At 42.8% G+C, this 16,610-nt stretch overlaps 2 protein-coding genes across 2 annotated transcripts in view; both read right to left on the bottom strand.

Annotated features, from left to right (window-relative positions):
• Positions 1-8,189: 8,189 nt before the first annotated feature.
• On the bottom strand, positions 8,190-14,109 carry LOC120057827 (glycerol-3-phosphate dehydrogenase [NAD(+)], cytoplasmic-like). The gene is made up of 8 exons (XM_039006291.1): positions 13,977-14,109; positions 12,383-12,560; positions 11,952-12,092; positions 11,322-11,460; positions 10,810-10,922; positions 9,849-10,085; positions 9,578-9,684; positions 8,190-8,870 (listed from the first exon to the last, which is right to left on the bottom strand). Exons 1-8 carry the CDS (start codon positions 14,015-14,017, stop codon positions 8,774-8,776), a joined length of 1,053 nt encoding a protein of 350 aa, XP_038862219.1. The 5' UTR covers positions 14,018-14,109; the 3' UTR covers positions 8,190-8,773.
• Positions 14,110-14,591: 482 nt separating this feature from the next.
• The window catches only part of LOC120057816 (SWI/SNF-related matrix-associated actin-dependent regulator of chromatin subfamily D member 1), a 36,161-nt gene continuing 34,142 nt past the window's right edge, over positions 14,592-16,610 (bottom strand). Inside the window, exon 12 of the mRNA XM_039006283.1 lies at positions 14,592-16,349. Within this exon, the coding sequence (XP_038862211.1) occupies positions 16,296-16,349 (54 nt within the window). The 3' untranslated portion in view covers positions 14,592-16,295. The remainder of the gene's footprint in view (positions 16,350-16,610) is intronic.

The following is a 16,610-nucleotide window of genomic DNA, read 5'->3' as shown; positions in this document are numbered from 1 at the left end:
ACACTGGCTAGAATCGTGGTTGTCACTTTAGATTTCGTGAAAATTAACAACTAAGAAATAATTTTTCACTTCTCTCATTGACTTCGCAAATTTCAAACCCTGGCCTGGTCTTCTTGGTCTGTTTAGTAAGCGTTCCCGGTAGTCTAGCAATGTTGCACCTCTGGGTTTATAAACTGTGGTATTATTGATGGGTCCTTCACTATTACTTTTCCAACCAGATAGACTAGTGTCTTTCTTATCGTAATAAGAATAAGAGCACCTCCTCCCAGCTGCCCACTGCATTGAGTCTAGGAAACACTGTCACCACTGATAAATCCACAATAATTGAGAATTTAAATAAGCATTTTTCTACGGCTGGCCATGCATTCTACCTGGCCACCCCTACCCTGGTCAACAGCCCTGCACCCCCCACAGCAACTTGCCTAAGCCTCCCTAATTTCTCCTTCACCCAAATCCAGATAGCTGATGTTCTGAAAGAGCTGAAAAATCTGGACCCCTACAAATCAGCAGGGCTAGACAATCTGGACCCTCTCTTTCTAAAATTATCAGCCGAAATTATTGCAACCCCTATTACCTCTCGTATCGTCTGAGATCCCCAAAGATCGGAAAGCTGCCGCGGTCATCCCCCTCTTCAAAGGGGTACACACTCTAGACCTAAACTGCTACAGACCTATATCTATCCTACCCTCCTTTTCTAAGGTCTTCGAAAGCCAAGTTAACAAACAGATCACCGATCATTTCGAATCCCACCGTACCTTCTCCGCTATGCAATCTGGTTTCCGAGCTGGTCATGGGTGCACCTCAGCCACACTCAAGGTCCTAAACGATATCATAACCGCCATCGATAAGAGACAATACTGTGCAGTTGTATTCATCGACCTGGCTAAGGCTTTCGACTCTGTCAATCACCACATTCTTATCGGCAGACTCAACAGCCTTGGTTTCTCAAATTATTGCCTCGCCTGTTTCACCAACTACTTCTCAGACAGAGTTCAGTGTGTCAAATCGGAGGGCCTGTTGTCCGGATGTAACAGTATAACTTTAAACCGTCCCCTCGCCCCGACACGGGCGCGAACCAGGGACCTTCTGCACACATCAACAACGGTCGCCCACGAAGCATCGTTACCCATCGCGCCACAAAGGCCGCGGTGGGGCAACACTACTAATAGGTTTCAGAGCAAGTGACGTAACTGATTGAAACGCTACTAGCGCGTACCCGCTAACTAGCTAGCCATTTCACATCCGTTACACGGACCTCTGGCAGTCTCTATGGGGGTGCCACTGTAGCGCTTGTTGGAAGAAGACCAAGGTGCAGCGTGGTACGTGTTCATGCTTCTTTATTAAAAAAGCAAACACCAAACAAAAACAACAAAAGAACGTAACGTCTTGAAGGCTCACCAGAGCTAACAAAAACAACATCAAACAACCTAAGGTGGCAAAACATGCTGCCTAAGTATGATTCCCAATCAGAGACAACGATAGACAGCTGTCCCTGATTGAGAACCATACCCGGCCAAAACATAGAAACACAAATCATAGCAATAAAGAACATAGAATGCCCACCCAAATCACCTCCTGACCAAACCAAATAGAGACATAAAAAAGTTCTCTAAGGTCAGGGCGTGACAGCCACAGGGTTTAATTCTCGGGCCGACTCTTTTCTCTGTATACATCAATGATGTCGCTCTTGCTGCTGGTTATTCCCTGATCCACCTCTACGCAGACGACACCATTCTGTATACTACTGACCCTTCTTTGGACACTGTGTTAACTAACAACCAGATGAGCTTCAATGCCATACAACTCTCCTTCCGCTGCCTCCAACTGGTCTTAAATGCAAGTTAAACTAAATGCATGCTCTTCAACCGATTGCTGCCCGCCCGCCCAGCATCACTACTCTGGACGGTTCTGACTTAGAATATGTGGACAACTACAAATACCTAGGTGTCTGGTTAGACCAGGGGTGTCAAACTCATTCCACGGAGGGCCGAGTGTCTGCAGGTTTTTGGTTTTTCCTTTCAATAAAGCCCTAGACAACCAGGTGTGGGGAGTTCCTAACTAATTAGTGATGTTAATTCATCAATCAAGTACAAGGGAGGAGCGAAAACCCGCAGACACTCGGCCCTCCGTGGAATGAGTTTGACACCTGTGGGTTAGACTGTAAACTCTCCTTCCAGACTCACATTAAGCATCTCCAATCCAAAATTAAACCTAGAATCGGCTTCCTATTTCGCAACAAAGCATCCTTCATTCATGCTGCCAAACATACCCTCGTAAAACTGACTATCCTACCGATCCTTAACTTCAGCGATGTAATTTACAAAATAGCCTCCAACACTCTACTCAGCAAATTAGATGCAGTCTATCACAGTGCCATCCGCTTTGTCAACAAAGCCCCATATACTACCCACCACTGCGATCTGTATGCTCTCGTTGGCTGGCCCTCGCTTCATATTCATCGCCAAACCAACTGGCTCCAGGTCATCTATAAGTCTTTGCTAGGTAAAGCCCCGCCTTATCTCAGCTCACTGGTCACCATAGCAGAACCCACCCATAGCAAGCGCTCCAGCAGGTACAGTGGGGAGAACAAGTATTTGATACACTGCCGATTTGGCAGGTTTTCCTACTTACAAAGCATGTAAGTCTGTAATTTTTTATCATAGGTACACTTCAACTGTGAGAGACGGAATCTAAAACAAAAATCCAGAAAATCACATTGTATGATTTTTAAGTAATTAATCTTGCTGTACAAGATGATGGCTCCATCAGGCGTCCATAACCCACCCTCAGAGTTCTCTGTACGAGATGATGGCTCCATAACCCACCCTCAGAGTTCTCTGTACGAGATGATGGCTCCATAACCCACCCTCAGAGTTCTCTGTACGAGATGATGGCTCCATAACCCACCCTCAGAGTTCTCTGTACGAGATGATGGCTCCATAACCCACCCTCAGAGTTCTCTGTACGAGATGATGGCTCCATAACCCACCCTCAGAGTTCTCTGTACGAGATGATGGCTCCATAACCCACCCTCAGAGTTCTCTGTACGAGATGATGGCTCCATAACCCACCCTCAGAGTTCTCTGTACGAGATGATGGCTCCATAACCCACCCTCAGAGTTCTCTGTACGAGATGATGGCTCCACCAGGCGTCCATAACCCACCCTCAGAGTTCTCTGTACGAGATGATGGCTCCACCAGGCGTCCATAACCCACCCTCAGAGTTCTCTGTACGAGATGATGGCTCCATAACCCACCCTCAGAGTTCTCTGTACGAGATGATGGCTCCATAACCCACCCTCAGAGTTCTCTGTACGAGATGATGGCTCCATAACCCACCCTCAGAGTTCTCTGTACGAGATGATGGCTCCATAACCCACCCTCAGAGTTCTCTGTACGAGATGATGGCTCCACCAGGCGTCCATAACCCACCCTCAGAGTTCTCTGTACGAGATGATGGCTCCATAACCCACCCTCAGAGTTCTCTGTACGAGATGATGACTCCACCAGGCGTCCATAACCCACCCTCAGAGTTCTCTGTACGAGATGATGACTCCACCAGGCGTCCATAACCCATAACCCACCAGGCGTCCATCGCAACGGAGACATTCTGAAATGTCATCTAAATACAGTATGATAATAATAGCACAATAACTGTGTAATAAAATAGGTCTTATGTCTAATAACACCCACTCCCATTGGGTAAGGCATGTTGAAAACAACCAGTAAAATAATGTATAGATAGAGATTTGGAATGGTCCCTCAGATTCTCAAGAACTTCTACAGATGCACCATTGAGAGTATCTTGACTTGCTGCATCACCGCTTGGTATGGCAACTGCACCGCCCTCGTCCACAAGGCCCTACAGAGCTCCCAGGCATTCTAGACATACACACCAAGCGGTGTCTGAGGAACGCCCGAAAAAATGTCAGAGACTTCAGCCAACCCTGCCATAGACTGTTCTCTCTGCTTCTAGCCGGCAGATGGCGCCAGAGTATGAAGTCTCGGATTTACAGGCTCCGAGACACCTTCTGCCCCCAAGCAATGACACTTTTAAACAGATAGACAATAGCTGCCCACCCCCCTCCACGGACTATATGCACACTCACAGGTCTCTACCCACACAAACAGACACACCTACACTGACACTCTTGCTAACGCACGCACACACACACACACACACACACACACACACACACACACACACACACACACACACACACACACACACACACACACACCCTATGCTGCTGCCATACTGTTGACTATTATTATTATTTATCCTGCTACCAGTCACTTTCTAATCCCAGCCTATACATCTACCTCAAATTACTCCGGTATCTCTGCACATTGTAAATGTGCTAACGGCACTGTCCCATATAGCTCACATTCTCATATTGTTTCCTTTTATTTTTGTTATACTATTTTGATAGTGAATACTGCACAGTTGGGAAGGGCTTGCTAGTTAAGATTGTCACTGTACTTGTGTATGTAACAATAAAACGTGAAACTAGTAAAGATAGATTAGACACTTCTCCAAATAGACCGGCGGGAGAAAACATAAACAGCATCCTGTATGAGGATACACATTTAGCTGTGTGTACACTATATATATATACACAAAAGTATGTGGAGAACCCTTCAAATGAGTGTATTCGGCTATTTCAGCCACACCCGTTGATGACAGGTTTATAAAATCGAGCACACAGCCATGCATTCTCCATAGACAAACATTGGCAGTAGAATGGCCCATACTGAAGAGCTTAGAGACTTTCAACGTGGCACCGTCATAGGATGCCACCTTCCCAACAATTCAGTTCATAACATTTCGGCGCTGTTAGAGCTGACCCGGTTAACTGCAAGTGCTGTAATTGTGAAGTGGAAACGTCTAGGAGCAACAACGGCTCAGCTGTGAAAGTGGTAGGCCACACAAGCTCACAGCATAAAAATCATCTGTCTTCGGTTGCAACACTCACTACTGAGTTCCAAACTGCCCCTGGAAGCAACGTCAGCACAAGAACTGTTCGTCTGGAGCTTCATGAAATGGGTTTCTTGGCCAAGGAGCAGCACACAAGCCTAAGATCACCCTGGACAATGACAAGCACAAGCTGGAGTGGTGTAAAGCTCACCGCCATTGGACTCTGGAGCAGTGGAAACACGTTCTCTGGAGTGATGAATCACGCTTCACCATCTGGCAGTCCGACAGACAAATCTGGGTTTGGCGGATGCCAGGAGAACACTACCTGCCCCAATGCATAGTGCCAACTGTAAAGTTTGGTGGAGAAGGAATATTGGTCTGGGGCTGTTTTTCATGTTTCGGGTTAGGCCCCTTAGTGTCAGTGAAGGGAAATCTTAACGCTACAGAATACAATGACATTCTAGACGATTCTGTCCTTTCAACATTGTGGCAACAGTTTGGGGAAGGCCCTTTCCTGTTTCAGCATGACAATGCCCCCATGCACAAAGCGAGGTCCATACAGAAAAAGTTTATCGAGATCGGTGTGGAAGAATTTGACTGGCCTGCACAGAGCCCTGACCTAAACCTCATTGAACACCTTTGGGATGAATTGGAACGTCGTTTGAATCGCCCAACATCAGTGCCCGACCTCACTAATGCTCTTGTGGCTGAATGGAAGCAAGTCCCCCCAGCAATGTTCCAACATCTAGTGGAAAAACGTTATAACAGCAAATGGGGGACCAACTCCATATTAATGCCCATGATTTTGGAATGAGATGTTCGACGAGCAGGTGTCCACATACTTTTAGTCATGTAGTATATGTTCTCATGGGGGGTATCCCAGTCCTACATGTCTGATAGGGCAGCTAATGTCATGATGGACATTAGAGCAGTCGCTCCCTTGTCCACAGCCATCTACACTGAGCGCTGTACTAAATATAGTTCAACTTCCACCTTTGCCGTGATGGAGACTAGCTATTATTAGTACACTGACTCAATAAATATGCAAACCATGTCAACTAGGGAATCCAATGATAGCCTACTTATTACATAACACTGGCACATTGGCATGTTACCACTTAACCCTTCTGAACTGTCCAACTGTGGATGTTTTCAGCTGTTGTCAGAAAAAAAATCTACTTCTGTTGGTCTATGTACTGAACAAGCTAGTCATTTGCTCACAGACTTCAGCAGATCCTACTTTCGCTTTCACATAATGATTTTGGCACAATGGCATCGTCACAAATTTGAGAATATATGTATAATTTTTTTGCTTTAATTTCTAACCAATAACAGACTATCCTGAATATATTCAAATTGGAATACACTAGGGTATATAATAACGTTCCAGAGGTTTTTCCTGAGTGAACTGCTTCAGCAAATATTGAAGACATTTCGGGCAAGTTTCAAAATCATGTGTGTAATGATTCCCATGCTCCAAAACAAGATATGATCATAATTTAATCTATTGTAATATTGCATAGGCCCAAGTCTTCTCTCCCATCACTTCAGATTACTATGTGAGATCCACTTCTCGGCAGAGAGAACCATTGCAGTAGTCACTCTAGAAAATGGTAAAGGTGAAGAGTTTAGGGTAGCAGGCTAGCAGGCTAGTCAGATTCAGGTCAGGTTTCATTGAGGGGTGTTGAGAGCACAGCATTCACTTGTGGAAAGGTCCTCTGCAATCTACTGACTGAAGGCCTAACACGGCCAAGTTAAAACACTGATGTACTGTACTGTATATAAACTCAGCAAAAAAAGAAACGTCCCTTTTTCAGGACCCTGTCTTTCAAAGATAATTCGTAAAAATCCAAATAACTTCACAGATCTTCATTGTAAAGGGTTTAAACACTGTTTCCCATGCTTGTTCAATGAACCATAAACAATTAATAAACATGCACCTGTGGAACGGTCGTTAAGACACTAACAGCTTACAGACGGTAGGCAATTAAGGTCACAGTTATGAAAACTTAGGACACTAAAGAGGCCTTAGGCGAACGTGCCTTAGGCATGCTGCATGCAAGGAGGCATGAGGACTGCAGATGTGGCCAGGGCAATAAATTGCAATGTCCGTACTGTGAGACGCCTAAGACAGCGCTACAGGGAGACAGGATGGACAGCTGATCGTCCTCGCAGTGGCAGACCACGTGTAACAACACCTGCACAGGATCGGTACATCTGAACATCACACCTGCGGGACAGGTACAGGATGGCAACAACTGCCCGAGTTACACCAGGAACGCACAATCCTTCCAACAGTGCTCAGACTGTCCACAATAGGCTGAGAGAGGCTGGACTGAGGGCTTGTAGGCCTGTTGTAAGGCAGGTCCTCACCAGACATCACCGGCAACAACGTCGCCTATGGGCATAAACCCACCGTTGCTGGACCAGACAGGACTGGCAAAGGTGCTCTTCACTGACAAGTCGTGGTTTTCTCTCACCAGGGATGATGGTTGGATTTGCGTTTATCGTCAAAGGTATGAGCATGTTCTCTGGAGCCGGATCGATTGGAGGTGGAGGGTCCGCCATGGTCTGGAGCAGTGTGTCACAGCATCATCGGACTGAGGTTGTTGTCATTGCAGGCAATCTCAGCGCTGTGCGTTACAGGGAAGACATCCTCCTCCCTCCAGCATGACAATGCCACCAGACATACTGCTCGTTTTGTGCGTGATTTCCTGCAAGACAGGAATGTCAGTGTTCTGCCATGGCCAGCAAAGAGCCCGGATCTCAATCCCATTGAGCACGTCTGGGACCTGTTGGATCGGAGGGTGAGGGCAAGGGCCATTCCCTCCAGAAATGTCCGGGAACTTGCAGGTGCCTTGGTGGAAGAGTGGGGTAACATCTCAAAGCAAGAACTGGAAAATCTGGTGCAGTCCGTGAGGAGGAGATGCACTGCAGTACTTATTGCAGCTGGTGGCCACACCAGATACTGACTGTTACTTTTGATTTGACCCCACCTTTGTTCAGGGACACATTATTCAATTTCTGTTAGTCACATGTCTGTGGAACTTATTCAGTTTATGTCTTAGTTGTTGAATCTTGTTATGTTCATACAAATATTTACACATGCTAAGTTTGCTGAAAATAAACACAGTTGACAGTGAAAAGACATCCGTCCAAAAACATTAGGGGTGAATTATTTGAACAATTTATTCCTAAATTAATGTCATCCTTTCATATAAGCAATAGGCTACTTCAATAAAGAGCACATAATGAAGGCGGTAACCAGGGATAAGCAGTGAACAACGGTTGTTTATTCAAGTCCTTTGTTAAACATAACAAGGTAATAAAATCTGTTTGCAAGACAAATATTTACCAGTGACTGGGTCAAAAGGTATATTAAGGCACTTCTTTCATGTGTTTTTTGTGTGGGATTGCCGACTATGAAAAACGCAACTTACACAAAATAGCTGCTGCCACTCATGTGTAATTAAAAAAAAAAAGACAACTAAAGACACACCCTTCCCCTCCCAGAAAACAATTCACCTGTTTAAGGCCAAGGGACATTCTTCTAAACAAAATGTATTTTGGAAAATCTGACACATTACCTAGTGGCAACATCACCAATAACAACTTAAGAATCAGTCGGAACAAGGGGTATTTTTGATGATATTGTAGTGGCATATTACAGCAGGCCAGAACCAGAGGTAGGTTTGACTGAGAAGTTTTCTTTCTGAGGTTTTTTGTTGTCCGCTCCGCATGTCTTAGTATTTAGACAGTTAGATGAGGTGGAATCATCGTCCAACCCGCTCCTCGTCAGCCTCGCTTCCTCCGGCTGGTTCCAACATTTAAAGCGTCCCAGCATCCTTCAGTCAGTTACATGTGTTCAGGGTGGTTCTGCAAACAGGTGATGAACTCTTTGACGGGGTGTCCGTGGAAACAGATCTGGTTGACAGCATTGAACAAGGGGAACCTGGAAGGTGGAAAGCTGGGACATCAGTTTCAGACTCACACCAAAGTGCCAACCCAAACCGTACTGGCTTACAGTATATATACAGTGGTGTGAAGTACTTAAGTGAAAATACTTTAAAGTAATACTTAAGTCGTTTTTTTTTGGGGTATCTGTACTTTACTATTTAGATTTTTGACAACTTTTACTTCACTACATTCTTAAAGAAAATAATGGTATTTTTACATTTTCCCCTGACACCCAAAACTACTCGTTACATTTTGAATACTTAGCAGGACAGGAAAATGGTCCATTTAACACGCTTTTTAAGAGAACATCCCTGGTCATCCCTACTGCTTCTGATCTGGTGGACTTACTGAACACACATGCATCATTTGTAAATGATGTCTGAGCGTTGGAGTGTGCCCCTGGCTTTCCGTAAATTAAAAGAAAACGGCGCCGTCTGGTTAGCTTAATATAAGGAATTTGAAATGATGATGTACATTTACTTTTGATAGTTAAGTATATTTAAAAACAAATACTTTTAGACTTATACTCAAGTAGTATTTACTAGGTGACTTTCACTTTTACTTGAGTATTTACTATTAATGTATCAGCTCAGTAGTGTGAAAAGGTTATAAGAGTGGTTTATACATGTCATTGGATGTTCAATTAAGAACATAACTTGCTCTCAGAAGATTCTGAAGGCAAACTCATCAAATGTAACTCACTTGTCCACCAGGCCCTTCTTCTTCAGAATGTGGTTGACTTCAGCTGCAGTGGCTGGACCCTGTAGCTTCTGACCATTCAACATCTCCTTCTCCAACTCCTCAATAGTCTACACAGGGAGACACAAATACAAAGACAGAGTGAGAGAGAGATAAAAAAAAGAAAGAAAGAGATATATATCGAGAGAGGGGACACATGAGAGAGAAAAATTTTAACATTTAGAATATCAACGACAACAGGTATGACACACTCTTTCCACACTCCTCACAGCACCTTTCCGGTTTTGGCGAAGGCCTCTGCGATCTTACGGTTGCGTCCGCCGTAGCAAGTTGTGATGAGGTCGGCGACGCCACAGCTCTCCAGGAAAGTGACGGGGGAGACGGGTCCAGCGGTGCAGAATATCCGGGCGAAGGCGATCATCTCCATCAGTCCCAGTCTGATCACCGCTGCCTTGGTGTTATCACCGAAGCCCAGGCCGTCACAGAACCCTGCTCCCACCGCCACTATGTTCTGGGGTGGGAGAAGAAGAGCTCATTTTAAACCATTATGATCTTATCTGAAAATAGAAATCTAAAAAGCAATTTGTCTTAAAAGATTCTCTGAATATGGTCGTGTAACAGTATAACTTTAGACCGTCCCCTCGCCCCGACACGGGCGCGAACCAGGGACCCTCTGCACACATCAACAACAGTCACCCACGAAGCGTCGTTACCCATCGCTCCACAAAAGCCGCGGCCTTTGCAGAGCAAGGGGAAACACTACTTCTAGGTTTCAGAGCAAGTGACGTAACCGATTGAAACGCTATTAGCTAGCCATTTCACATCCTTTACAGTCGCATGACCAAAACACGTCTGTTACATTACACTCCTTTGTTTGAGCACATATTAATACACACACACACAAACACGATCATCAGCATTTTTCCCTTAAATTTCCTGTCTGTTTCCTCCTTCCACTTTTTACATTTTTTTATTTATTTACCTTTATTTAACTAGGCAAGTCAGTTAAGAACAAATTCTTATTTTCAATGACAGCCTAGGAACAGTGAGTTAACTGCCTTGTTCAGGGGCAGAACGACAGATTGTTTTTTACCTTGTCAGCTCTGGGATTCGATCTTGCAACCTTTCGGTTACTGGCCCAGCTCTCTAACCACTAGGCTACCCTGCCACCCCATTCCGTTTAGAACGTTGTAACACTTTCCCCCCCTCTCCTTCCCGCGTAACTAAAGGCCCACCTTGAGAGCGCCACAGATCTCTACCACATCAGCTTCCTCCACCACGGTAACTCTGAAGTTAGTGGTCTGCATCAGTTGTTTCAGGATGGGGCCCCACTCTTTGTTCTTGCACCCTGTGTGACAAATACAAAACATGGAGAATTATTACACGTGAAAAAATATCTTCAATATCATACCTGGGGCGGCAGGTAGCTTAGTGGTTTTAGCGTTGGGTCAGTAGCTGAAAGGTTGCTAGATCGAATCCCTGAGCTGACAAGGTAAAAATCTGTCGTTCTGCCCCTGAACAAGGCAGTTAACCCACTGTTCCTAGGCCGTCATTGTAAATAAGAATTTGTTCTTAACTGACTTGTCTAGTTAAATAAAGGTTAAATTAAATAAAAACAATTATTTAAAAACAATCATGAAATACATTGATATTTAGTTATGTAGCACAAAAGCATTGACGTGCTATTTTAATGGTAAGAGATATACGGTGTTCTATTTTCCTAAACAACCAAACACACACCCCTTACCGATTGTTGTTTCGCAGAATTTCTCCTCCGCCACTTCGTTGGCTATGTTAGCTCCCATCAGTACTGTCATGGTGACGCCCAGCTTCTCTCTGATGACTTCAGAGATCAGCTTCAACCCCTCGGGACCCTCATCCACACCCTGAAACATAGATCACCATGGATACGTCTACTCATATTATCTCCCTCATCCACACCCTGAAACATAGATCACCATGGATACGTCTACTCATATTATCTCCCTCATCCACACCCTGAAATATAGATCACCATGGATACGTCTATTCATATTATCTCCCTCATCCACACCCTGAAACATAGATCACCATGGATACGTCTACTCATATTATCTCCCTCATCCACACCCTGAAACATAGATCACCATGGATACATCTATTCATATTATCTCCCTCATCAACATCCTACAACAACCGATCACCAGGAATGTAGGTCCGCCTCATCCTATTTACAGCAACAAACAACAAATAGAAGCAGCAGTATTAAATTATGTATATTCAAATCAGAAGTTTGCACTTCAAAAAGGTCATTGTTTGCTCTTGCTGCTGCATTGAAGTAGTCATTTGAACATCTGGCCTTTTTTCAAAACAGGCCCTGAAAGCAAAAACCAGTCACCTTGATAAGAGACATGCCCACAGCATCCTTCTTGATGTGTTCTTTGATGGTGTCACAGATTCTGTTGATGAACTGGTGTGGAATAACAAAGATCAAGATGTCTGCTCCCTTCACAGCATCCGTCACCTCTGGAACAGCCACCTACATGGGTGAAGACAGATTCATCGGGTGGATGTGTGGCAGACTTACATCTAAAAGTCGGTAAAAAAATAAATGATTAGGTAATAATTTGTTAATAATCAGGTAATAATCAAATCTGTTTTTTATTGAACCCGAAAAGGTGATACATGCATTGTGTTTTCTATCGTGACAAACTGTAAAAAATGTATGTTAGCTGCACAAGAGATTTGGTTGTGGGTTACTTCTAAAATTATTAATACACACAATTTTTTTCCAGAGTATTTTGAATGCCTGAAATGAATGAGTCTTACGATGTTTGGGGGAAGCTTGTGTCCGGGCAGGTACTTGACATTCTCATGGTCTGTATTGATGATCTCTGTGAGTTTACGTCCGTTCACCGTCTCCTCAAATACCCACATGTTCACTGTCGTGTCGAACACGTCAAGCTTTCCTGCATTGGCGCCTACAATCTTGGCAATGGCAGAGCCCCTGTAGATGTGAAACAAAAAAGTGTCTATTTCAAACAATCCTATTGTTTCATTCCTATTCTCCACATTTTAGGATCTTAAGAAATTACTTAAATTGAAGGAGGCTAATATACTTCACACTTGTATTAGATCAGGGTGCAAGACCCAGTGAGGTAATCCCACTTTGAGAGATAAACAGGCTAGGAGTGAGATTTTAGGATGTTGAATGTCTTGCAATTCTATTTGGTTAGTGAAGCTTGTTTCTCACTGCTGCCAATCAGTTAGGCTTTCTAGCACCACACATTATGTAACAGATGCTGGAGAGAGATCAGGAAAAAACAATTATGCCATAATTCATTCTTAAAAAGTGGACTCAAATTATTATTGAGTCAATAATTAACATTCACTGTTTATAATGAATATAAACCACACCTAATGGCACAGTAGTGATTACTCAAACATTATTTTACGTCAATCAATGAGGCAAGAGTTCTTTTAAAGATCAGACAACGCAATATTGATTCAGCTACTTTCCCCCCATTGTACTAGTAGCCTACATAACAACACAATACAACCTCAGAGAACATAAGAGCATTCCCGAGGAAGTAAATCCAAGGCCCTGGAGTGCAGCAGTTCAAAGCGTTTATGGTCATAGGCGGCGCACAATTGGCCTAGCGTCGTCCGGGTTAGTGGAGGGTTTAGCCGTCATTGTAAAATAAGAATTTGTTCTGAACTGACTTGGCTAGTTAAAAGGTTACATAAAACATAAAAAATAGCAGCACGGCTGCTGGACATACCACCACCACCCTTCAATTTCATCACATAATATGATTAATATGACACGATCAGCCCTTTTGTGTGTGTGTGAGAGAAACCATACGGAGTTGAACTGCATTCAACATGAGCCAAACATCCAGTGCAGTCACTGTGGCTGAAACTTCAATAACCCAGCAATTCTACTAGATTAAATAAACTAGATTGAGATCATAAATTAAATTCTGATATTTGCCCCAGTTATGTTGCATTATCATCATCGCCATAGGTCCAATTGAGACAATACGAGTCGTATTATTATTAGTCTGATAAAGCAACAAGGAAAGCATGGAAAATCTAACACGAACAGGGCAACAGTAGTTTACTGTAGGACTATCTTTCAAACTGTCATCTTTTTTTCTGGTGAGATCACATCGAGCTAAAAAAAAAAACTCGATACACTCACAGCTTAAATTCTACGACCTAAAAACGTGATACACAGCCGATCCAAAGATTCACCGTGTTATTACCGCCTCAAATTACAGTCCCTTAAGTGAGGCATTTGAAAACCGCTGACATGCAAAAACTGCCCTCTCGTGTACATTATTAAGATCATTCTGCATCATCAGCTCAGAAAGAGCTAAATATGTTTAGAATAAATATATATATATAAAAAGGTGCTTACCAGTTGCCAGAGCCAATGATGCATACTTTCTTGAGTGCCATGATGTACAGTGCGACAGTCCACGGTGTCTGTAGCTTCTCCTGAAGTGCTTGGTGCGAGACGCGTCTGAAGCGGAGACGAAATGTATTTATACCTGACACGTGGGCTAGCAGACCGTCTGGGTCACGCCCCCTCGTAGTTATTGGTCAGCGCGGTCAGGGCCAGCTAGAAGAGGACCAGTTCTAATCCCATTAGGAACAATGTGTTGCGTTAGGAAGGAGTCTCACATCGTGTCCTTTAGCACACCTCAATGTTCGCAGAGGTGAGGCTATGACCTAGAATGATTAGGATAATGTCAAAGGCAAAAAAAAAGTTTGGTGAAGTAATATCAATAATGTCTAAACTCCTTATCCTATGAACACGATATGCTGACCTGCAGGTCAATGACCAGATCGTTATACTAAACCCTCTCCTGCATCACCCCACTTCTCACAGCAACGACACAAACACAGGTGTGTGTGTTATTAGAACTAAACGGTGATGCTGAGGTGAGCACTAGGCAGGTAACATCTTTAAAATGGTAAGAATGCCAGTTTGTGCATCAAATGGTTCAACTTTAAATAATTAATTCACAACCCGAGAAGTTATCATTGACGATATCCTTTATTATAGCATAGGGTTCAAACATACAGGAAAAAAATAGGTTTGGTCCGTGAAATAAAAAATACAATTCATGTCTGAAGATTTAAAATCAGTCTTCAGTATCATCCTTTTACAGGTTTGCGGTCAATTCAGCATTAAAATCAGAACGTTGATTGAAATTACACTCAATATTGAAAAACAAATAAAAATACCCATTGAAAATAGATGTATTTAAATGAACACCTGGACTGATACTGAATTGAGCCCAATGAAAAAGCTTCTTACATCCTCTACATGTCATATCTAAACAGAAATACCTAAAGGCCTAAAGCCTTCTACCATACTAGCAAAAAAGCTGAAATTCGTGAATGTCACAGCTAAAAAAGTGAACCCCAGCTCTACGCTTCTCTTCCTCGGGTGTTGATAACTTCTGCACACTAACAAATAAAAAGGAGGAAAAAACCCAGAGGATTTCATCTGAAACGAACAGTAGAAGCCTAAAAACGGTCTCCCCTCTTCCACACAGGACCAACAAGCAACTGCAACTTGCTGCTAGGTTATAGAGAATGTTCTGGATTAAACCATTGGGGTCCCTTGGGGAACGTCTTAGGCAAACGGCGCATTAGACAATGAGTCAAAATGATGGTATGTCCTTTAAAAACAGACATTTTTCTCTTCACATCAGATTATTCTGCTCATTATTTACAAAAACTAGATAGACTTGAGGTAATTACTACTAAAACACTACTTCCTTAATATTTTTTACTTCTAACTAACAAGACTTATTTTTTTATACAAAAAAACAAAACAAAGCTCCACCAAAGTAGGGTTAAAATGAAAAGGCTACTTCAATGATAAATTAACCAATATACTGAAGTTTCACAACATTGTACAGCCTTGCCTGTCATCACCATGCTTTGAAGTGTTCATAGGAGAATTTAGAAGCACACAAGATTCTAAAAGTAGAATTTTTGGAGGTACACAACATTCTAGAAGCATTTAAAATAATCTAGGTAAGAAACGAACAGCCAGCGGGGCAATAGAAGGGCACTGAATACTCACACAACCCTGTCAATACCAAACATACACTGAATATCAATTCCAGACCAAAGGCAGAATGGTAGTGTGCGTAGGCTATCACCTGATCAGTTATGAGTTAGTTTGGACTCAGAGCGGGGTAGATAGATAGATAAAAGTAACCAAATGCTCTTTCACCATGGCCAAATGTTACGACTTTAATTGAAAAGCCCCCTACTTAAAATACCCAATATTAGTTATTGTGAAGTAGCATCAATACTTAGGTTGGGGGTAATTTCAACCTCACTTAGGCCTGAATATAGATTCAAGATCTGTGAGAGTTCAGCACAGAAAATAAATGCTTTGGGAGTTAAACAGAGATAGACCATTGAGAGAAAATAAGTCAAAAATATATTTTAGTGGGACAATGGGACAAATATAAAAAAGTGGCAATCAAACATTTATACATAACCATAACAGCTGCTAGTTGATGTTAAAATATATCCTACAGTTACCATCAGCAATAAAGCAGTCTATATCTAAGATGTTTATCTAAGCTTTTCGCAAAAATCAGCGGTGTATTTATAAATATGAACGTCCAAAACTTCTCTTTTCGTCCTCCCAGAGAGAACAGACACTTCTTTTCCTCTGTTGAACTGCTTTTCTTTGACATAATCTTGTCTAGGTGTTTCTGATTCCCAGGGCTTGTTCCAGCTCCTGGCGCCTCTGTTGGACCTGAAATACATTTTAAAGAAACACAAAAATTAAGAGATTAAAATGTAGAAAAGAACAATATTACATTTCAGAAATGGTAATCCAATTTTCAATTTCATAGAGCACTTTAGAACAGATTAGAGCATGTGTTATAAGTGAAAGGAATACCAGGTAATACTAGTTAAATACCAGGTAATACTAGGTAAATACCAGGTAATACTAGGTAAATACCAGGTAATATTAGGTAAATAGCAGGTAATACTAGGTAAATACTAGGTAAAT

Source organism: Salvelinus namaycush, chromosome 2 (genome assembly GCF_016432855.1).
Source record: "Salvelinus namaycush isolate Seneca chromosome 2, SaNama_1.0, whole genome shotgun sequence".
Lineage (NCBI taxonomy): Eukaryota > Metazoa > Chordata > Actinopteri > Salmoniformes > Salmonidae > Salvelinus > Salvelinus namaycush.
The sequence above is the reverse complement of the archived record's forward strand: the minus strand, read 5'-3'. Positions and strand labels throughout refer to the sequence as shown.